The sequence below is a fragment of the Ambystoma mexicanum genome, chromosome 7p (genome assembly GCF_040938575.1).
Source record: "Ambystoma mexicanum isolate Mex_15411 chromosome 7p, UKY_AmexF1_1, whole genome shotgun sequence".
NCBI lineage: Eukaryota > Metazoa > Chordata > Amphibia > Caudata > Ambystomatidae > Ambystoma > Ambystoma mexicanum.
Genome location: NC_090939.1, coordinates 7113931 through 7134423, shown reverse-complemented (window position 1 = coordinate 7134423; position 20493 = coordinate 7113931). Strand labels below are relative to the sequence as shown.

At 52.7% G+C, this 20493-nt stretch overlaps 2 protein-coding genes across 5 annotated transcripts in view; one reads left to right on the top strand and one right to left on the bottom strand.

Annotated features, from left to right (window-relative positions):
* The window catches only part of LOC138526491 (trichohyalin-like), a 46931-nt gene extending 33753 nt beyond the window's left edge, over positions 1 to 13178 (top strand). The window contains exons 3-20 of the mRNA XM_069637319.1: positions 556 to 603; positions 706 to 999; positions 1042 to 1749; positions 2002 to 2424; positions 2467 to 2889; positions 2932 to 3639; positions 3892 to 4764; positions 4881 to 5438; positions 5541 to 5888; positions 6006 to 6623; positions 6801 to 7373; positions 7656 to 8078; positions 8136 to 8468; positions 8571 to 9428; positions 9591 to 9788; positions 9876 to 10449; positions 11059 to 11323; positions 12956 to 13178. Of these exons, the coding sequence (XP_069493420.1) occupies positions 556 to 603; positions 706 to 999; positions 1042 to 1749; positions 2002 to 2424; positions 2467 to 2889; positions 2932 to 3639; positions 3892 to 4764; positions 4881 to 5438; positions 5541 to 5888; positions 6006 to 6623; positions 6801 to 7373; positions 7656 to 8078; positions 8136 to 8468; positions 8571 to 9428; positions 9591 to 9788; positions 9876 to 10449; positions 11059 to 11323; positions 12956 to 13178 (8448 nt within the window). The remainder of the gene's footprint in view (positions 1 to 555; positions 604 to 705; positions 1000 to 1041; positions 1750 to 2001; positions 2425 to 2466; positions 2890 to 2931; positions 3640 to 3891; positions 4765 to 4880; positions 5439 to 5540; positions 5889 to 6005; positions 6624 to 6800; positions 7374 to 7655; positions 8079 to 8135; positions 8469 to 8570; positions 9429 to 9590; positions 9789 to 9875; positions 10450 to 11058; positions 11324 to 12955) is intronic.
* The window catches only part of UBASH3A (ubiquitin associated and SH3 domain containing A), a 368437-nt gene that overhangs the window by 205189 nt on the left and 142755 nt on the right, over positions 1 to 20493 (bottom strand). For all 4 annotated transcript variants that reach the window (XR_011283382.1, XM_069635649.1, XM_069635648.1 and 1 more), the window contains exon 4: positions 13734 to 13932. Coding sequence is in view for 3 of the 4 variants with exons in the window: in XM_069635649.1 (XP_069491750.1) it covers positions 13734 to 13932 (199 nt within the window). In the remaining variant the exon portion in view is untranslated. The remainder of the gene's footprint in view (positions 1 to 13733; positions 13933 to 20493) is intronic.

Here is a 20493-nt window from a genome sequence, read left to right as displayed (position 1 = left end):
GTGAAGGAAGTGCAGCTGAAGGAGGAGCAGCTGAAGGAAGAGCAGCTGAAGGAAGTGCAGGTGAAGGAGGAGCAGCTGAAGGAAGAGAAACTGAAGGAAGAGCAGCTGAAGGAAGTGCAGGTGAAGGAAGTGCAGCTGAAGGAAGAGAAACTGAAGGAAGAGCAGCTGAAGGAAGAGAAACTGAAGGAAGAGCAGCTGAAGGAAGAGAAACTGAAGGAAGCGCAGCTGAAGGAAGAGCAGCTGAAGGAAGAGAAACTGAAGGAAGAGCAGCTGAAGGAAGAGAAACTGAAGGAAGAGCAGCTGAAGGAAGTGCAGGTGAAGGAAGTGCAGCTGAAGGAGGAGCAGCTGAAGGAAGAGCAGCTGAAGGAAGTGCAGGTGAAGGAGGAGCAGCTGAAGGAAGAGAAACTGAAGGAAGAGCAGCTGAAGGAAGAGCAGCTGAAGGATGTGCATCTGAAGGAAGCGCAGCTGAAGGAAGAGCAGCTGAAGGAAGAGAAACTGAAGGAAGAGCAGCTGAAGGAAGAGAAACTGAAGGAAGCGCAGCTGAAGGAAGAGCAGCTGAAGGAAGAGAAACTGAAGGAAGTGCAGCTGAAGGAAGAGAAACTGAAGGAAGTGCAGCTGAAGGAAGAGCAGCTGAAGGAAGTGCATCTGAAGGAAGAGAAACTGAAGGAAGTTCAGCTGAAGGAAGAGCAGCTGAAGGAAGAGCAGCTGAAGGAAGAGAAACTGAAGGAAGAGCAGCTCAAGGAAGAGAAACTGAAGGAAGTGCAGCTGAAGGAAGTGCATCTGAAGGAAGCGCAGCTGAAGGAAGTGCATCTGAAGGAAGCGCAGCTGAAGGAAGAGCAGCTGAAGGAAGAGAAACTGAAGGAAGTGCAGCTGAAGGAAGTGCATCTGAAGGAAGCGCAGCTGAAGGAAGAGGAGCTGGAGGAAGAGCAACTGAAGGAAGTTCAGCTGAAGGAAGTGCAGCTGAAGGAAGTGCAGCCGAAGGAAGAGCAGCTGAAGGAAGTGCAGCTGAAGGAAGAGCAGCTGAAGGAAGAGAAACTGAAGGAAGAGCAGCTGAAGGAAGAGAAACTGAAGGAAGTGCAGCTGAAGGAAGAGCAGCTGAAGGAAGTGCATCTGAAGGAAGCGCAGCTGAAGGAAGAGCAGCTGAAGGAAGCGCATCTGAAGGAAGCGCAGCTGAAGGAAGAGCAGCTGAAGGAAGAGAAACTGAAGGAAGAGCAGCTGAAGGAAGAGCAGCTGAAGGAAGCACAGCTGAAGGAAGAGCAGGTGAAGGAAGAGAAACTGAAGGAAGAGCAGCTGAAGGAAGTGCATCTGAAGGAAGCGCAGCTGAAGGAAGAGCAGCTGAAGGAAGAGAAACTGAAGGAAGAGCAGCTGAAGGAAGAGCAGCTGAAGGAAGAGCAGCTGAAAGAAGTGCAGCTGAAGGAAGAGCAGCTGAAGGAAGTGCATCTGAAGGAAGCGCAGCTGAAGGAAGAGCAGCTGAAGGAAAAGAAACTGAAGGAAGAGCAGCTGAAGGAAGAGCAGCTGAAGGAAGTGCATCTGAAGGAAGCTCAGCTGAAGGAAGTGCAGCTGAAGGGAGGGCAGCTGAAGGAAGAGAAACTGAAGGAAGCGCAGCTGAAGGAAGAGCAGCTGAAGGAAGAGAAACTGAAGGAAGTGCAGCCGAAGGAAGAGCAGCTGAAGGAAGAGAAACTGAAGGAAGAGCAGCTGAAGGAAGAGAAACTGAAGGAAGTGCAGCTGAAGGAAGAGCAGCTGAAGGAAGTGCATCTGAAGGAAGCGCAGCTGAAGGAAGAGCAGCTGAAGGAAGAGAAACTGAAGGAAGAGCAGCTGAAGGAAGAGCAGCTGAAGGAAGAGTAGCTGAAGGAAGAGGAGCAGGAGGAAGAGCAACTGAAGGAAGTTCAGCTGAAGGAAGTGCAGCTGAAGGAAGTGCAGCTGAAGGAAGTGCAGCTGAAGGAAGAGCAGCTGAAGGAAGTGCAGCTGAAGGAAGAGCAGCTGAAGGAAGAGAAACTGAAGGAAGAGCAGCTGAAGGAAGAGAAACTGAAGGAAGTGCAGCTGAAGGAAGAGCAGCTGAAGGAAGTGCATCTGAAGGAAGCGCAGCTGAAGGAAGAGCAGCTGAAGGAAGAGAAACTGAAGGAAGAGCAGCTGAAGGAAGAGAAACTGAAGGAAGCGCAGCTGAAGGAAGAGAAACTGAAGGAAGAGCAGCTGAAGAAAGTGCAGGTGAAGGAAGTGCAGCTGAAGGAGGAGCAGCTGAAGGAAGAGCAGCTGAAGGAAGTGCAGGTGAAGGAGGAGCAGCTGAAGGAAGAGAAACTGAAGGAAGAGCAGCTGAAGGAAGAGCAGCTGAAGGATGTGCATCTGAAGGAAGCGCAGCTGAAGGAAGAGCAGCTGAAGGAAGAGAAACTGAAGGAAGAGCAGCTGAAGGAAGAGAAACTGAAGGAAGCGCAGCTGAAGGAAGAGCAGCTGAAGGAAGAGAAACTGAAGGAAGTGCAGCTGAAGGAAGAGAAACTGAAGGAAGTGCAGCTGAAGGAAGAGCAGCTGAAGGAAGTTCATCTGAAGGAAGAGAAACTGAAGGAAGTTCAGCTGAAGGAAGAGCAGCTGAAGGAAGAGCAGCTGAAGGAAGAGAAACTGAAGGAAGAGCAGCTCAAGGAAGAGAAACTGAAGGAAGTGCAGCTGAAGGAAGTGCATCTGAAGGAAGCGCAGCTGAAGGAAGTGCATCTGAAGGAAGCGCAGCTGAAGGAAGAGCAGCTGAAGGAAGAGAAACTGAAGGAAGTGCAGCTGAAGGAAGTGCATCTGAAGGAAGCGCAGCTGAAGGAAGAGGAGCTGGAGGAAGAGCAACTGAAGGAAGTTCAGCTGAAGGAAGTGCAGCTGAAGGAAGTGCAGCCGAAGGAAGAGCAGCTGAAGGAAGTGCAGCTGAAGGAAGAGCAGCTGAAGGAAGAGAAACTGAAGGAAGAGCAGCTGAAGGAAGAGAAACTGAAGGAAGTGCAGCTGAAGGAAGAGCAGCTGAAGGAAGTGCATCTGAAGGAAGCGCAGCTGAAGGAAGAGCAGCTGAAGGAAGTGCATCTGAAGGAAGCGCAGCTGAAGGAAGAGCAGCTGAAGGAAGAGAAACTGAAGGAAGAGCAGCTGAAGGAAGAGCAGCTGAAGGAAGCACAGCTGAAGGAAGAGCAGGTGAAGGAAGAGAAACTGAAGGAAGAGCAGCTGAAGGAAGTGCATCTGAAGGAAGCGCAGCTGAAGGAAGAGCAGCTGAAGGAAGAGAAACTGAAGGAAGAGCAGCTGAAGGAAGAGCAGCTGAAGGAAGAGCAGCTGAAGGAAGTGCAGCTGAAGGAAGAGCAGCTGAAGGAAGTGCATCTGAAGGTAGCGCAGCTGAAGGAAGAGCAGCTGAAGGAAGAGAAACTGAAGGAAGAGCAGCTGAAGGAAGAGCAGCTGAAGGAAGTGCATCTGAAGGAAGCTCAGCTGAAGGAAGTGCAGCTGAAGGGAGGGCAGCTGAAGGAAGAGAAACTGAAGGAAGCGCAGCTGAAGGAAGAGCAGCTGAAGGAAGAGAAACTGAAGGAAGTGCAGCCGAAGGAAGAGCAGCTGAAGGAAGAGAAACTGAAGGAAGAGCAGCTGAAGGAAGAGAAACTGAAGGAAGTGCAGCTGAAGGAAGAGCAGCTGAAGGAAGTGCATCTGAAGGAAGCGCAGCTGAAGGAAGAGCAGCTGAAGGAAGAGAAACTGAAGGAAGAGCAGCTGAAGGAAGAGCAGCTGAAGGAAGAGTAGCTGAAGGAAGAGGAGCAGGAGGAAGAGCAACTGAAGGAAGTTCAGCTGAAGGAAGTGCAGCTGAAGGAAGTGCAGCTGAAGGAAGTGCAGCTGAAGGAAGAGCAGCTGAAGGAAGTGCAGCTGAAGGAAGAGCAGCTGAAGGAAGAGAAACTGAAGGAAGAGCAGCTGAAGGAAGAGAAACTGAAGGAAGTGCAGCTGAAGGAAGAGCAGCTGAAGGAAGTGCATCTGAAGGAAGCGCAGCTGAAGGAAGAGCAGCTGAAGGAAGAGAAACTGAAGGAAGAGCAGCTGAAGGAAGAGCAGCTGAAGGAAGAGCAGCTGAAGGAAGAGCAACTGAAGGAAGAGCAGCTGAAGGAAGTGCATCTGAAGGAAGCACAGCTGAAGGAAGAGCAGGTGAAGGAAGAGAAACTGAAGGAAGAGCAGCCGAAGGAAGAGAAACTGCAGGAAGTGCAGCTGAAGGAAGAGCAGCTGAAGGAAGTGCATCTGCAGGAAGCTCATCTGAAGGAAGTGCAGCTGAAGGAAGAGCAGCTGAAGGAAGTTCAGCTGAAGGAAGTGCAGCTGAAGGAAGAGCAGCTGAAGGAAGAGCAACTGAAAGAAGTGCAGCTGAAGGAAGTGCAGCTGAAGGAGGAGCAGCTGAAGGAAGTGCAGCGGAAGGAGGAGCAGCTGAAGGAAGTGCATCTGAAGGAAGAGCAGCTGAAGGATGTGCATCTGAAGGAAGCGCAGCTGAAGGAAGAGCAGCTGAAGGAAGTGAAGCTGAAGGAAGAGCAGCTGAAGGAAGAGAAACTGAAGGAAGAGCAGCTGAAGGAAGAGAAACTGAAGGAAGTGCAGCTGAAGGAAGAGCAGCTGAAGGAAGCGCAGCTGAAGGAAGCTCAGCTGAAGGAAGTGCAGCTGAAGGAGGAGCAGCTGAATGAAGTTCAGCTGAAGGAAGAGCAGCTGAACGAAGTGCAGCTCAAGGAAGTGCAGCTCAAGGAAGTGCAGCTGAAGGAAGAGCAGGTGAAGGAAGAGCAACTGAAAGAAGTGCAGCTGAAGGAAGTGCAGCTGAAGGAGGAGCAGCTGAAGGAAGTGCAGCTGAAGGAAGTGCATCTGAAGGAAGTGCAGCTGAAGGAAGTGCAGCTGAAGGAAGAGCAACTGAAAGAAGTGCAGCTAAGGAAGTGCAGCTGAAGGAGGAGCAGCTGAAGGAAGTGCAGCTGAAGGAAGTGCATCTGAAGGAAGCGCAGCTGAGGGAAGCGCAGCTGAAGGAAGAGCAACTGAAAGAAGTGCAGCTGAAGGAGGAGCAGCTGAAGGAAGTGCAGCTGAAGGAAGCGCAGCTGAAGGAGGAGCAGCTGAAGGAAGTGCAGCTGAAGGAAGTGCATCTGAAGGAAGTGCAGCTGAAGGGAGGGCAGCTGAAGGAAGAGCAACTGAAAGAAGTGCAGCTGAAGGAAGTGCATCTGAAGGAAGAGCACCTGAAGGAAGTGCAGCTGAAGAAAGAGCAGCTGAAGAAAGAGCACCTGAGGAAAGAGCAGCTGAAGAAAGAGCACCTGGAGGAAGTGCAGGTGAATGAAGAGCAGCTGAAGGAAGTGCAGCTGAAGGAAGAGCAGCTGAAGGAAGTGCAGCTGAAGGAAGAGCAGCTGAAGGAAGAGCAACTGAAGGAAGTGCAGCAGAAGGAAGTGCAGCTGAAGGAAGTGCAGCTGATGGAAGCACAGCTGAAGGAAGTGCAGCTGAAGGAAGTGCAGTGGAAGGAAGAGCAACTGAAGGAAGAGCAGCTGAAGGAAGAGCAGCTGAAGGAAGAGCAACTGAAAGAAGTGCAGCTGAAGGAAGTGCAACTGAAGGAAGAGAAACTGAAGGAAGTGCAGCTGAATGAAGAGCAACTGAAGGAAGAGCAACTGGAGGAAGTTCAGCTGAAGGATGTGCAGCTGAAGGAAGAGCAACTGAAAGAAGTGCATCTGAAGGAAGTGCATCTGAAGGAAGCGCAGCTGAAGGAAGAGCAACTGAAAGAAGTGCAGCTGAAGGAGGAGCAGCTGAAGGAAGTGCAGTTAAAGGAAGTGCATCTGAAGGAAGTGCAGCTGAACAAAGTGCATCTGAAGGAAGCGCAGCTGAAGGAAGCGCAGCTGAAGGAAGAGCAACTGAAAGAAGTGCAGCTGAAGGAGGAGCAGCTGAAGGAAGTGCAGCTGAAGGAAGTGCAGCTGAAGGAGGAGCAGCTGAAGGAAGTGCAGCTGAAGGAAGTGCAGCTGAAGGGAGAGCAGCTGAAGGAAGTGCAGCTAAAGGAAGAGCAGCTGAAGGAAGTGCAGCTGAAGGAAGAGCAGCTGAAGGAAGAGCAACTGAAAGAAGTGCAGCTGAAGGAAGTGCAGCTGAAGGAGGAGCAGCTGAAGGAAGTGCAGCGGAAGGAGGAGCAGCTGAAGGAAGTGCATCTGAAGGAAGAGCAGCTGAAGGATGTGCATCTGAAGGAAGCGCAGCTGAAGGAAGAGCAGCTGAAGGAAGTGAAGCTGAAGGAAGAGCAGCTGAAGGAAGAGAAACTGAAGGAAGAGCAGCTGAAGGAAGAGAAACTGAAGGAAGTGCAGCTGAAGGAAGAGCAGCTGAAGGAAGCACAGCTGAAGGAAGCTAAGCTGAAGGAAGTGCAGCTGAAGGAAGAGCAGCTGAAGGAAGTTCAGCTGAAAGAAGTGCAGCTGAAGGAGGAGCAGCTGAATGAAGTTCAGCTTAAGGAAGAGCAGCTGAACGAAGTGCAGCTCAAGGAAGTGCAGCTCAAGGAAGTGCAGCTGAAGGAAGAGCAGGTGAAGGAAGAACAACTGAAAGAAGTGCAGCTGAAGGAAGTGCAGCTGAAGGAGGAGCAGCTGGAGGAAGTGCAGCTGAAGGAAGTGCCTCTGAAGGAGGAGCAGCTGAAGGAATTGCAGCTGAAAGAAGTGCAGCTGAAGGAAGTGAAGCTGAAGGAAGAGCAGCTGAAGGAAGAGTAACTGAAAGAAGTGCAGCTGAAGGAAGTGCAGCTGAAGGAGGAGCAGCTGAAGGAAGTGCAGCTGAAGGAAGTGCATCTGAAGGAAGTGCAGCTGAAGGAAGTGCAGCTGAAGGAAGAGCAACTGAAAGAAGTGCAGCTGAAGGAAGTGCAGCTGAAGGAGGAGCAGCTGAAGGAAGTGCAGCTGAAGGAAGTGCATCTGAAGGAAGCGCAGCTGAGGGAAGAGCAGCTGAAGGAAGAGCAACTGAAAGAAGTGCAGCTGAAGGGGGAGCAGCTGAAGGAAGTGCAGCTGAAGGAAGCGCAGCTGAAGGAGGAGCAGCTGAAGGAAGTGCAGCTGAAGGAAGTGCATCTGAAGGAAGTGCAGCTGAAGGGAGGGCAGCTGAAGGAAGAGCAACTGAAAGAAGTGCAGCTGAAGGAAGTGCATCTGAAGGAAGAGCACCTGAAGGAAGTGCAGCTGAAGAAAGAGCAGCTGAAGAAAGAGCACCTGAAGGAAGCGCAGCTGAGGAAAGAGCAGCTGAAGAAAGAGCACCTGAAGGAAGTGCAGGTGAATGAAGAGCAGCTGAAGGAAGTGCAGCTGAAGGAAGAGCAGCTGAAGGAAGTGCAGCTGAAGGAAGAGCAGCTGAAGGAAGAGCAACTGAAGGAAGCGCAGCAGAAGGAAGTGCAGCTGAAGGAAGTGCAGCTGATGGAAGCACAGCTGAAGGAAGTGCAGCTGAAGGAAGTGCAGTGGAAGGAAGAGCAACTGAAGGAAGAGCAGCTGAAGGAAGAGCAGCTGAAGGAAGTGCAGCTGAAGGAAGTGCATCTGAAGGAAGTGCAGCTGAAGGGGGAGCAGCTGAAGGAAGTGCAGCTGAAGGAAGAGCAGCTGAAGGAAGTGCAGCTGAAGGAAGAGCAGCTGAAGGAAGAGCAACTGAAGGAAGTGCAGCTGAAGGAAGTGCAGCTGAAGGAAGAGCAGCTGAAGGAAGAGCAACTGAAAGAAGTGCAGCTGAAGGAAGTGCAACTGAAGGAAGAGAAACTGAAGGAAGTGCATCTGAATGAAGAGCAACTGAAGGAAGAGCAACTGGAGGAAGTTCAGCTGAAGGAAGTGCAGCTGAAGGAAGAGCACCTGAAAGAAGTGCATCTGAAGGAGGAGCAGCTGAAGGAAGTGCAGCTGAAGGAAGTGCATCTGAAGGAAGTGCATCTGAAGGAAGCGCAGCTGAAGGAAGAGCAACTGAAAGAAGTGCAGCTGAAGGAGGAGCAGCTGAAGGAAGTGCAGCTAAAGGAAGTGCATCTGAAGGAAGTGCATCTGAAGGAAGCGCAGCTGAAGGAAGTGCAGCTGAAGGAAGTGCATCTGAAGGAAGCGCAGCTGAAGGAAGCGCAGCTGAAGGAAGAGCAACTGAAAGAAGTGCAGCTGAAGGAGGAGCAGCTGAAGGAAGTGCAGCTGAAGGAAGTGCAGCTGAAGGAGGAGCAGCTGAAGGAAGTGCAGCTGAAGGAAGTGCATCTGAAGGAAGTGCAGCTGAAGGGAGAGCAGCTGAAGGAAGAGCAACTGAAAGAAGTGCAGCTGAAGGAAGTGCATCTGAAGAAAGAGCACCTGAAGGAAGCGCAGCTGAAGAAAGAGCAGCTGAAGAAAGCACAGCTGAAGAAAGAGCAGCTGAAGAAAGAGAACCTGAAGGAAGTGCAGGTGAAGGAAGAGCAGCTGAAGGAAGAGCAGCTGAAGGAAGTGCAGCTGAAGGAAGAGCAGCTGAAGGAAGAGCAACTGAAGGAAGTGCAGCAGAAGGAAGTGCAGCTGAAGGAAGTGCAGCTGATGGAAGCACAGCTGAAGGAAGTGCAGCTGAAGGAAGTGCAGTGGAAGGAAGAGCAACTGAAGGAAGAGCAGCTGAAGGAAGAGCAGCTGAAGGAAGAGCAACTGAAAGAAGTGCAGCTGAAGGAAGTGCAACTGAAGGAAGAGAAACTGAAGGAAGTGCAGCTGAATCAAGAGCAACTGAAGGAAGAGCAACTGGAGGAAGTTCAGCTGAAGGAAGTGCACCTGAAGGAAGAGCAACTGAAAGAAGTGCAGCTGAAGGAAGTGCAGCTGAAGGAAGAGCAGCTGAAGGAAGAGCAACTGAAGGAAGAGCAACTGAAGGAAGTGCAGCGGAAGGAGGAGCAGCTGAAGGAAGTGCATCTGAAGGAAGCGCAGCTGAAGGAAGTGCAGCTGAAGGAAGAGCAGCTGGAGGAAGAGCAACTGAAAGAAGTGCAGCTGAAGGAAGTGCAGCTGAAGGAGGAGCATCTGAAGGAAGTGCAGCTGAAGGAACTGCATCTGAAGGAAGCGCAGCTGAAGGAAGTGCAGCTGAAGGAAGTGCAGCTGAAGGGAGAGCACCTGAAGGAAGAGCAACTGAAAGAAGTGCAGCTGAAGGAAGTGCATCTGAAGGAAGCACAGCTGAATAAAGAGCAGCTGAAGAAAGAGCACCTGAAGGACGTGCAGGTGAAGGAAGAGCAGCTGAAGGAAGTGCAGCTGAAGGAAGAGCAGCTGAAGGAAGTGCAGCTGAAGGGAGAGCAGCTGAAGGAAGAGCAACTGAAGGAAGTGCAGCAGAAGGAAGTGCAGCTGAAGGAAGTGCAGCTGATGGAAGCACAGCTGAAGGAAGTGCAGCTGAAGGAAGTGCAGTGGAAGGAAGAGCAACTGAAGGAAGAGCAGCTGAAGGAAGAGCATCTGAAGGAAGAGCAACTGAAAGAAGTGCAGCTGAAGGAAGTGAAACTGAAGGAAGAGAAACTGAAGGAAGTGCAGCTGAATGAAGAGCAACTGAAGGAAGAGCAACTGGAGGAAGTTCAGCTGAAGTAAGTGCAGCTGAAGGAAGAGCAACTGAAAGAAGTGCAGCTGAAGGAAGTGCAGCTGAAGGAAGTGCAGCTGAAGGAAGAGCAGCTGAAGGAAGAGCAACTGAAGGAAGAGCAACTGAAAGAAGGGTAGCGGAAGGAAGTGCATATGAAGGAAGTGCAGCTGAAGGAAGAGCAGCTGAAGGAAGAGCAACTGAAAGAAGTGCAGCTGAAGGAAGTGCAACTGAAGGAAGAGAAATTGAAGGAAGTGCAGCTGAATGAAGAACAACTGAAGGAAGAGCAACTGAAGGAAGTTCAGCTGAAGGAAGAGCAGCTGAAGGAAGAGCAACTGAAAGAAGTGCAGCTGAAGGAAGTGCAGCTGAAGGAAGTGCAGCTGAAGGAAGAGCAGCTGAAGGAAGAGCAACTGAAGGAAGAGCAACTGAAAGAAGTGCAGCTGAAGGAAGTGCAGCAGAAGGAAGTGCAGCTGAAGGAAGTGCAGCTGAAGGAAGTGCAACTGAAGGAAGAGGAGCTGAAGGAAGAGCAACTGAAAGAAGTGCCGCTGAAGGAAGTGCAGAGGAAGGAAGTAAAGCTGAAGGAAGAGCAGCTGAAGGAAAAGCAGCTGAAGGAAGTGCAGCTGAAGGAAGAGCAGCTGAAGGAAGAGCAACTGAAAGAGGTGCAGCTGAAGGAAGTGCAACTGAAGGAAGAGCAACTGAAGGAGGTGCAGCTGAAGGAAGAGCAACTGAAGGAAGAGCAACAGAAGGAAGTGCATCTGAAGGAAGTACATCTGAAGGAAGTGCAGCTGAAGGAAGAGCAGCTGAAGGAAGAACAACTGAAAGAAGTGCAGCTGAAGGAAGTGCAGCGGAAGGAAGTGCAGCTGAAGGAAGAGAAGCTGAAGGAAGAGCAACTGAAAGAAGTGCAGCTGAAGAAAGTGCAACTGAAGGAAGAGCAACTGAAGGAAGAGCAACTGAAGGAAGTGCAGCTGGAGGAAGAGCAACTGAAGGAAGAGGAACTGAAGGAAGAGCAGCTGAGGAAGAGCAACTGAAGGAAGAGCAACTGAAGGAAGTGCCGCTGAAGGAAGAGCAACTGAAAGGTGCAACTGAAGGATGAGCAGCTGAAGGAAGAGCAGGTGAAGGAAGTGCAGCTGAAGGACGAGCAGTTGAAGGAAGTGCAGCTGAAGGAAGAGTAACTGAAGGAAGAGCAGCTGAAGGAAGAGCAGCTGAAGGAAGTTCAGCTGAAGGAAGAGCAGCTGAACGAAGTGCAGCTGAAGGAAGAGCAGCTGAAGGAAGAGCAACTAAAAGAAGTGCAGCTGAAGGAAGTGCAGCGGAAGGAAGTGCAGCTGAAGGAAGAGCAGCTGAAGGAAGTGCAGCTGAAGGAAGAGAAGCTGAAGGAAGAGCAACTGAAAGAAGTCCAGCTGAAGAAAGTGCAACTGAAGGAAGAGCAACTGTAGGAAGAGCAACTGAAGGAAGTGCAGCTGAAGGAAGAGCAACTGAAGGAAGTGCAGCTGAGGAAGAGCAACTGAAGGAAGATAAACTGAAGGAAGTGCAGCTGAAGGAAGTGCCGCTGAAGGAAGAGCAACTGAAAGGTGCAACTGAAGGAAGAGCAGCTGAAGGAAGAGCAGGTGAAGGAAGTGTAGCTGAAGGAAGAGCAGCTGAAGGAAGTGCAGCTGAAGGAGGAGCAGCTGAAGGAAGAGCAGCTGAAAGAAGTGCAGCTGAAGGAAGTGCAGTGGAAGGAAGTGCAGCTGAAGGAAGAGAAACTGAAGGAAGAGCAGCTCAAGGAAGAGCAGCTCAAGGAAGTGCAGCTGAAGGAAGTGCAACTGAAGGAAGAACAGCTGAAGGAAGTTCAGCAGAAGGAAGCACAGCTGAAGGAAGTGCAGCTGATGGAAGCGCAGCGGAAGGAAGTGCAGCTGAAGTAAGAGCAACTGAAAGAAGTGCAGTTGATGGAAGAGCAGCTGAAAGGTGCAACTGAAGGATGAGCAGCTGAAGGAAGAGCAGGTGAAGGAAGTGCAGCTGAAGGAAGAGCAGCTGAAGGAAGTGCAGCTGAAGGAGGAGCAGCTGAAGGAAGAGCAGCTGAAAGAAGTGCAGCTGAAGGAAGAGCAGCTGAAGGAAGAGCAACTGAAAGAAGTGCAGCTGAAGGAAGTGCAGCAGAAGGAAGTGCAGCTGAAGGAAGAGCAGCTGAAGGAAGTGCAGCAGAAGGAAGTGCAGCTGAAGGAAGAGTAACTGAAGGAAGAGCAGCTGAAGGAAGAGCAGCTGAAGGAAGTTCAGCTGAAGGAAGAGCAGCTGAACGAAGTGCAGCTGAAGGAAGAGCAGCTGAAGGAAGAGCAACTAAAAGAAGTGCAGCTGAAGGAAGTGCAGCAGAAGGAAGTGCAGCTGAAGGAAGAGCAGCTGAAGGAAGTGCAGCTGAAGGAAGAGAAGCTGAAGAAAGAGCAACTGAAAGAATTCCAGCTGAAGAAAGTGCAACTGAAGGAAGAGCAACTGAAGGAAGAGCAACTGAAGGAAGTGCAGCTGAAGGAAGAGCAACTGAAGGAAGTGCAGCTGAGGAAGAGCAACTGAAGGAAGATAAACTGAAGGAAGTGCAGCTGAAGGAAGTGCCGCTGAAGGAAGAGCAACTGAAAGGTGCAACTGAAGGAAGAGCAGCTGAAGGAAGAGCAGGTGAAGGAAGTGCAGCTGAAGGAAGAGCAGCTGAAGGAAGTGCAGCTGAAGGAGGAGCAGCTGAAGGAAGAGCAGCTGAAAGAAGTGCAGCTGAAGGAAGTGCAGTGGAAGGAAGTGCAGCTGAAGGAAGAGAAACTGAAGGAAGAGCAGCTCAAGGAAGAGCATCTGAAGGAAGTGCAGCTGAAGGAAGTGCAACTGAAGGAAGAACAGCTGAAGGAAGTGCAGCAGAAGGAAGCACAGCTGAAGGAAGTGCAGCTGATGGAAGCGCAGCGGAAGGAAGTGCAGCTGAAGTAAGAGCAACTGAAAGAAGTGCAGTTGATGGAAGAGCAGCTGAAAGGTGCAACTGAAGGATGAGCAGCTGAAGGAAGAGCAGGTGAAGGAAGTGCAGCTGAAGGAAGAACAGCTGAAGGAAGTGCAGCTGAAGGAGGAGCAGCTGAAGGAAGAGCAGCTGAAAGAAGTGCAGCTGAAGGAAGAGCAGCTGAAGGAAGAGCAACTGAAAGAAGTGCAGCTGAAGGAAGTGCAGCAGAAGGAAGTGCAGCTGAAGGAAGAGCAGCTGAAGGAAGTGCAGCTGAAGGAAGAGAAGCTGAAGGAAGAGCAACTGAAAGAAGAGCAGCTGAAGAAAGTGCAACTGAAGGAAGAGCAACTGAAGGAAGAGCAACTGAAGGAAGTGCAGCTGAAGGAAGAGCAACTGAAGGAAGTGCAGCTGAGGAAGAGCAACTGAAGGAAGAGCAACTGAAGGAAGTGCAGCTGAAGGAAGTGCCGCTGAAGGAAGTGAAGCTGAAGGAGGAGCAGCTGAAGGAAGAGCAGCTGAAACAAGTGCAGCTGAAGGAAGTGCAGTGGAAGGAAGTGCAGCTGAAGGAAGAGCAACTGAAGGAAGAGCAACTGAAGGAAGTGCAGCTGAAGGAAGAGCAACTGAAGGAAGTGCAGCTGAGGAAGAGCAACTGAAGGAAGAGCAACTGAAGGAAGTGCAGCTGAAGGAAGTGCCGCTGAAGGAAGTGAAGCTGAAGGAGGAGCAGCTGAAGGAAGAGCAGCTGAAAGAAGTGCAGCTGAAGGAAGTGCAGTGGAAGGAAGAACAGCTGAAGGAAGAGCATCTGAAGGAAGAGCAGCTGAAGTAAGAGCAACTGAAGGAAGTGCAGCTGAAGGAAGTGCAGCGGAAGGAAGTGCAGCTGAAGGAAGTGCAGCTGATGGAAGCGCAGCGGAAGGAAGTCCAGCTGAAGGAAGAGCAGATGAAGGAAGTGCAGCTGAAGGAAGTGCAGCTGAAGGAAGAGCAGCTGAAGGAAGAGCAACTGAAGGAACTGCAGCGGAAGGAAGTGCAGCGGAAGGAAGTGCAGCTGAAGGAAGAGCAACTGAAGGAAGTGCAGTTGAAGGAAGTGCAGCGAAGGAAGCACAGCTGAAAGAAGAGCAACTGAATGAAGTTCAGCAGGGATGTTTATAAAGTGCAGTTGGACAGTTCTTGAGTTTCTGCCACAGACCCGCCCTCCTTCTTTTGGAATTTGTCATCAATTTCTCAAACAATAGGCACAAATTTGGCAAAAGTCTAGATTTTCATAACTATCCCATCCAAGTGTAGACTGATACATTGTGTTATGTCTTCTCCATTTCCCTATGGGTTTACGGCATTCCCTCTGTGTTGACTTGGACCTTTATTTGGCAAAGTGAATCAGGTGTACCTGTCAGTATGGAAACCTCTGTCGCGAAAGCCCGGGCGAAGCACTTGAGGACCTCGGCGGGGCCATCGTTGATGAAGAAGCCGATGTAGCTGTCAGAGGAGTGCAGGGAGAGAGAGATTACGGTTGGGATGCCGCTGACGAAGCAGTCTCCGGCTTTCTTCAACGCTTCATACAAGGCTTCCACCTTCTGGTCTTCACACTTAGGAAACACCAAGCAAGGAGTCTAGTCACAAACCCCAGCCGGAACATCTCAGAAACACTCATGGCTTATCCACCAGAACAAACCACAGTCGTGCATGGGAACAGGCGAACGATCCAAAGGGCTACTGGATGCAACCATCAGTGGTGGCCACAAGTGGAGGCTCTGTGGGGGGGGGGGGCAAATGAACGATCCAAAGGGCTACTGGATGCAACCATCAGTGGTGGCCACAAGTGGAGGCGATGCGGGGGGAGGGGAACAAACGAATGATCCAAAGGGCTACTGGATGCAACCATCAGTGGTGGCCACAAGTGGAGGTTCTGCGGGTGGGGGGGCAAGCGAACGATCCAAAAGGCTACTGGGTGCAACCATCAGTGGTGGTCACAAGTGGAGGCTCTGCGGGGGTGGGGAGGGGAACAAGCGAATGATCCAAAGGGCTACTGGATGCAACCATCAATGGTGGCCACAAGTGGAGGCTCTGCGGGGGCGGGGGGAACAAGCGAATGATCCAAAGGGCTACTGGATGCAACCATCAATGGTGGTCCCAAGTGGAGGGTCTGCGGTGGGGGGCCGGGGGAAACAAGCGAATGATCCAAACGGGACTACTGGATGCAACCATCAGTGGTGGTCATAAATGTAGGCTCTGTGGGGGGGACAAGTGAACGATCCAAAGGGCTATTGGATGCAACCATCAATAGTAGTCACAAGTGGAGGCTCTGCGGGGGCGGGGGGAACAAGCGAATGATCCAAACGGGGCTACTGGATGCAACCATCAGTGGTGGTCATAAGTGTAGGCTCTGTGGGGGGGAAGGGCAAGTGAACGATCCAAAGGGCTATTGGATGCAACCATCAATGGTGGCCACAAGTGGAGGCTCTGGGGTGGGGGGAGGACCAGTGCAATTGACGACTCTGCTCATTTCAAAATATACACTCTTTTCAGGGATTTTTCTTCATAATACAGTAAGCTTTTAGGGTGCCAGCAGTGCTATTTATAAGTTCTTAATAAGTTTCATATTGTAACTTATGCAAATGGTTAAAACAAAGTTTTTAGATGAGAAAAAGGTCAGATGTCTAAGAGGACATGGGCATCACTGTGCCGAAAAATGTGTCCAGTTGTGCCAGCAAACTAGGGTGTGCCCAGCTGATTTCCACTCCCTCTACCCTCCTACTCAAGCTGTCTGCTCCTCAACCTTCACCACCTCGCCCTCCCACTCCTCTCCTCTCGTTGCCCCTCACCCCTGGAATGTTTTCCAGCCTGCGACCAAAGCAACTCACTCATTGGAAGTATGTAGGACCAGGGTCAAGGTCCAGCTGCTGGCCAAAGAAGGGGCACCCTCTATATCCCCCCAGTGGTGGAAATGGAAAAAATGTGGTGGGGGATCCCACAACTCAAGGGCCGGGGCAGGGGAGGGGTTTGGGTGGGGTGGGTGCCCAAGGGGCGTGGTCTAGAGGGAGCGGGGCTCGTAGTGTGGATCCAGCAATGCTGGAATACTTTAAAAAAAAAAAAACACGCCTGCGACGGCAGCGTTGCCTTTTACCGCCGGCTCTGGCACTGGTGTGTAATGCACACTGCTCACTACATGTACAAGTGAAAGGAATCAGCTGTACATGTATGTAGCGAGCATTGTGCATCACACACCAGCGCCAAAGCCGTGGTAAATGGCAATGCTGCCGTCGTTCCAGCACGGTTCATAGTCTTGGGCGGCTGACTCTGGCTGGATCCCGAGATCCGGCTCCATTTCTGGTGCCGGATCTCGGATCCGCCGAGAGCCGGCCCAATGACCAGCACTGTATCCCCCCAGACATTCTACCCGTCCCACCCCGATGCTCAGCAAGTGACTGTTTGTGACGATGTATTCATGTTAATTCCGACCCGTGGTTTACATGTGCACTACATGTATGTCTCTCTGTCGCCAAATGTCCCTATGGTGTAGCGAGGCACCGCTGGCACCATCGCCCGTGCCAACAACCTCATTAAAACTGGGACCTCCTCTGCTGCCTGGCAATTTTCAGCCCTTCTGGAAGAAACCTCTGACCTAGTCACAAAAAATACCAGTAAGAAGCTGAAGAGGCAGAGTTGCCTATGGAAGCGGGCACGGCCACGCAAGCTTTCCCAGCACAGCGGGCAAACCTTTGGGGACATGCCGCACTAGGGAGGGAAGTAGGTCCTGAGGGGGAGGGGGGCTGTCTCAAAGGAGGGAATTAGAGAAAGGGGACCCAGAAGGGGGCTTTGTGAGATGAACGGTGGCCAGAAGGCCATAGACTGGGTGCTGGTGCTACTGGGCTCAGCCAAACATATGTGTTAACTTGACTGCTGGTCCCAGAGTCTTGCCTCATGGGGCACCAGCTGGGTTCTCTCTTTGGATTAGTGGCTGCTTCTGGTTAATCCTTGGCGCTGGAGCCCAAACTTTGCATCTCACTTGGCATCCACTAGAGAGGCTGGGGTCGGGGGATTGGAGATGCTGGCCCTCTAGTGAAAGCAGAACGCTGGGCTGCCCGGAAGCAATGCCACACCATGGCCATTTAGCAGGAAATGGGAAACCTAGTTCCCCCAAACCAAGACGCCTGCTATACAATGCGGGCCTAAATGAAAAGCAGAGGCCCCCCCCACCCCCACTCAAGAGTTCATTCAGATGGCTGCTCGGGGAGGCGAGGTATGGGATATAGCTTGGAGCCCCCCCCACCCCCCGAGTTCATTCAGATGGCTGCTCGGGGAGGCGAGGTATGGGATATAGCTTGGAGCCCCCCCACCCACCCCCAGAGTTCATTCAGATGGCTGCTCGGGGAGGCGAGGTATGTGATATAGCTTGGAGCCCCCCCCCACCCCCGAGTTCATTCAGATGGCTGCTCGGGGAGGCGAGGTATGGGATATAGCTTGGAGCCCCCCCCCACCCCCCGAGTTCATTCAGATGGCTGCTCGGGGAGGCGAGGTATGTGATATAGCTTGGAGCCCCCCTCCCCCAGAGTTCATTCAGATGGCTGATCGGGGAGGCGAGGTATGTGATATAGCTTGGACCCCCCCCCCCCACCCCCGAGTTCATTCAGATGGCTGCTCGGGGAGGCGAGGTATGGGATATAGCTTGGAGCCCCCCCCACCCCCTGAGTTCATTCAGATGGCTGCTCGGGGAGGCGAGGTATGTGATATAGCTTGGAGCCCCCCCTCCCCCAGAGTTCATTCAGATGGCTGCTCGGGGAGGCGAGGTATGTGATATAGCTTGGAGCCCCCCCTCCCCCAGAGTTAATTCAGATGGCTGCTCGGGGAGGCGAGGTATGTGATATAGCTTGGAGGCCCCCCTCCCCCAGAGTCCATTCAGATGGCTGCTCGGGGAGGCGAGGTATGTGATATAGATTGGAGCCCCCCCTCCCCCAGAGTTCATTCAGATGGCTGCTCGGGGAGGCGAGGTATGTGATATAGCTTGGAGGCCCCCCTCCCCCAGAGTTCATTCAGATGGCTGCTCGGGGAGGCGAGGTATGTGATATAGCTTGGAGCCCCCCCTCCCCCAGAGTCCATTCAGATGGCTGCTCGTGGAGGCGAGGTATGTGATATAGCTTGGAGCCCCCCCTCCCCCAGAGTTCATTCAGATGGCTGCTCGGGGAGGCGAGGTATGTGATATAGCTTGGAGCCCCCCCTTCCCCAGAGTTCATTCAGATGGCTGCTCGGGGAGGCGAGGTATGTGATATAGCTTGGAGGCCCCCCCTCCCCCAGAGTTCATTCAGATGGCTGCTCGGGGAGGCGAGGTTAGTGATATAGCTTGGAGGCCCCCCTCCCCCAGAGTTCATTCAGATGGCTGCTCGGGGAGGCGAGGTATGTGATATAGCTTGGAGCCCCCCCTCCCCCAGAGTTCATTCAGATGGCTGCTCGGGGAGGCGAGGTATGTGATATAGCTTGGAGCCCCCCCCCACTCCCCGAGTTCATTCAGATGGCTGCTCGGGGAGGCGAGGTATGTGATATAGCTTGGAGCCCCTCCTCCCCGAGTTCTTTCAGATGGCTGCTCGGGGAGGCGAGGTATGTGATATAGCTTGGAGCCCCCCTCCCCCAGAGTTCATTCAGATGGCTGCTCGGGGAGGCGAGGTATGTGATATAGCTTGGAGCCCCCCCCCCACTCCCCGAGTTCATTCAGATGGCTGCTCGGGGAGGCGAGGTATGTGATATAGCTTGGAGCCCCCCCCACCCTGAGTTCATTCAGATGGCTGCTTGGGGAGGCGAGGTATGTGATATAGCTTGGAGCCCCCCCTCCCCCAGAGTTCATTCAGATGGCTGCTCGGGGAGGCGAGGTATGTGATATAGCTTGGAGGCCCCCCTCCCACAGAGTTCATTCAGATGGCTGATCGGGGAGGCGAGGTATGTGATATAGCTTGGAGGCCCCCCCTCCCCCAGAGTTCATTCAGATGGCTGCTCGGGGAGGCGAGGTATGTGATATAGCTTGGAGCCCCCCCTCCCCCAGAGTTCATTCAGATGGCTGCTCGGGGAGGCGAGGTATGTGATATAGCTTGGAGCCCCCCCTCCCCCAGAGTTCATTCAGATGGCTGCTCGGGGAGGCGAGGTATGTGATATAGCTTGGAGCCCCCCTCCCCCAGAGTTCATTCAGATGGCTGCTCGGGGAGGCGAGGTATGGGATATAGCTTGGAGCCCCCCCCCCACTCCCCGAGTTCATTCAGATGGCTGCTCGGGGAGGCGAGGTATGTGATACAGCTTGGAGCCCCCCCTCCCCCAGAGTTCATTCAGATGGCTGCTCGGGGAGGCGAGGTATGTGATATAGCTTGGAGGCCCCCCTCCCCCAGAGTTCATTCAGATGGCTGCTCGGGGAGGCGAGGTATGTGATATAGCTTGGAGCCCCCCCTCCCCCAGAGTTCATTCAGATGGCTGCTCGGGGAGGCGAGGTATGTGATATAGCTTGGAGCCCCCCCACTCCCCGAGTTCATTCAGATGGCTGCTCGGGGAGGCGAGGTATGTGATATAGCTTGGAGCCCCCCCTCCCGAGTTCATTCAGATGGCTGCTCGGGGAGGCGAGGTATGTGATATAGCTTGGAGGCCTACAAGACGTGCAGTGAGGAGAGGAGAGCACGCTAGCTGTCCCCACAGCGTGGTTGCCTCACACATCAGAAGAAGTTGCTTCTGTGTGCGGGCATGTCTCTAGGTGTTCAGGAGACCCGGGTCCGAGGGCGACGGCTGAGCATGCCGTGGACGGGTGGCTGTGTGTGCTAGGAAGTGGGAGCTGTTTGGGGACCTGCGTGGGTTCATGCCCGCATGGCAAGAGCACCTGGCATGGTGGTGGCACGGAGGGATGTGGGGTCGTAGGGTGGGACGCTGGAAGGTCAGTTGGTAACCAGTGTTGGCTGTGGAGACGCAATGGCATGAGGTGCTACCACGGACCCCATCCTTCTATTAAGTGCCTGTGCAATAATACACTTTAATGCCCCTGCCCCTTAGTAAGGGCTTCTGGTCTATTTAAAGGCAGACGTTTATGAGCTGTGCTGCTTCTCGGGGGAAACTGCTCCTCATGGGAATCTGCTCCTCGGGGGAATCTGCTCCTCATGGGAATCTGCTCCTCGGGGGAATCTGCTTCTCGGGGGAATCTGCTCCTTGGGGGAAACTGCTCCTCAGGGGAATATGCTCCTCGGGGGAATCTGCTCCTCATAGGAATCTGCGTCTCAGGGGAATCTGCTCCTCAGGGGAATCTGCTTCTCAGGGGAATCTGCTCCTTGGTGGAAACTGCTCCTCAGGGGAATCTGCTCCTCAGGGGAATCTGCTCCTAATGGGAATCTGCTCCTCGGGGGAATATGCTCCTCGGGGGAATCTGCTCCTCAGGGGAATCTGCTTCTCAGGGGAATCTTCTCCTCAGGGGAATCTGCTTCTCAGGGGAATCTGCTCCTCGGGGGAATATGCTCCTCAGCGGAATCTGCTCCTCATGGGAATCTGGTTCTCAGGGGAATCTGCTCCTCAGGGAATCTGCTCATCAGGGGAATCTGCTCCTCAGGGGAATCTGCTTCTATGGGGAATCTTCTCCTCAGGGGAATCTGCTCCTCGGGGGAATCTGCTCCTCAGGGGAATCTGCTCCTCAGGGGAATATGCTCCTCAGCGGAATCTGCTCATCAGGGGAATCTGCTCCTCAGGGGAATCTGCTCCTCATGGGAATCTGCTCCTCAGAGGAATATGCTCCTCGGGGGAATCTGCTCCTCAGGGGAATCTGCTCCTCAGGGGCATCTGCTTCTCAGGGGAATCTGCTTCTCAGGGGAATCTGCTCCTCGGGGGAATATGCTCCTCAGCTGAATCTGCTCCTCATGGGAATCTGGTTCTCAGGGGAATCTGCTCCTCAGGGGAATCTGCTCCTCAGGGGAATTGCTTCTCAGGGGAATCTGCTTCTCGGGGGAATCTGCTCCTCGGGGGAATCTGCTCCTCAGGGGAATCTGCTCATCAGTGGAATCTGCTCCTCGGGGAATCTGCTCCTCAGTGGAATCTGCTCCTCAGGAGAATCTGCTTCTCAGGGGAATCTTCTCCTCAGGGGAATCTGCTTCTCAGGGGAATCTGCTCCTCGGGGGAATATGCTCCTCAGGGGAATC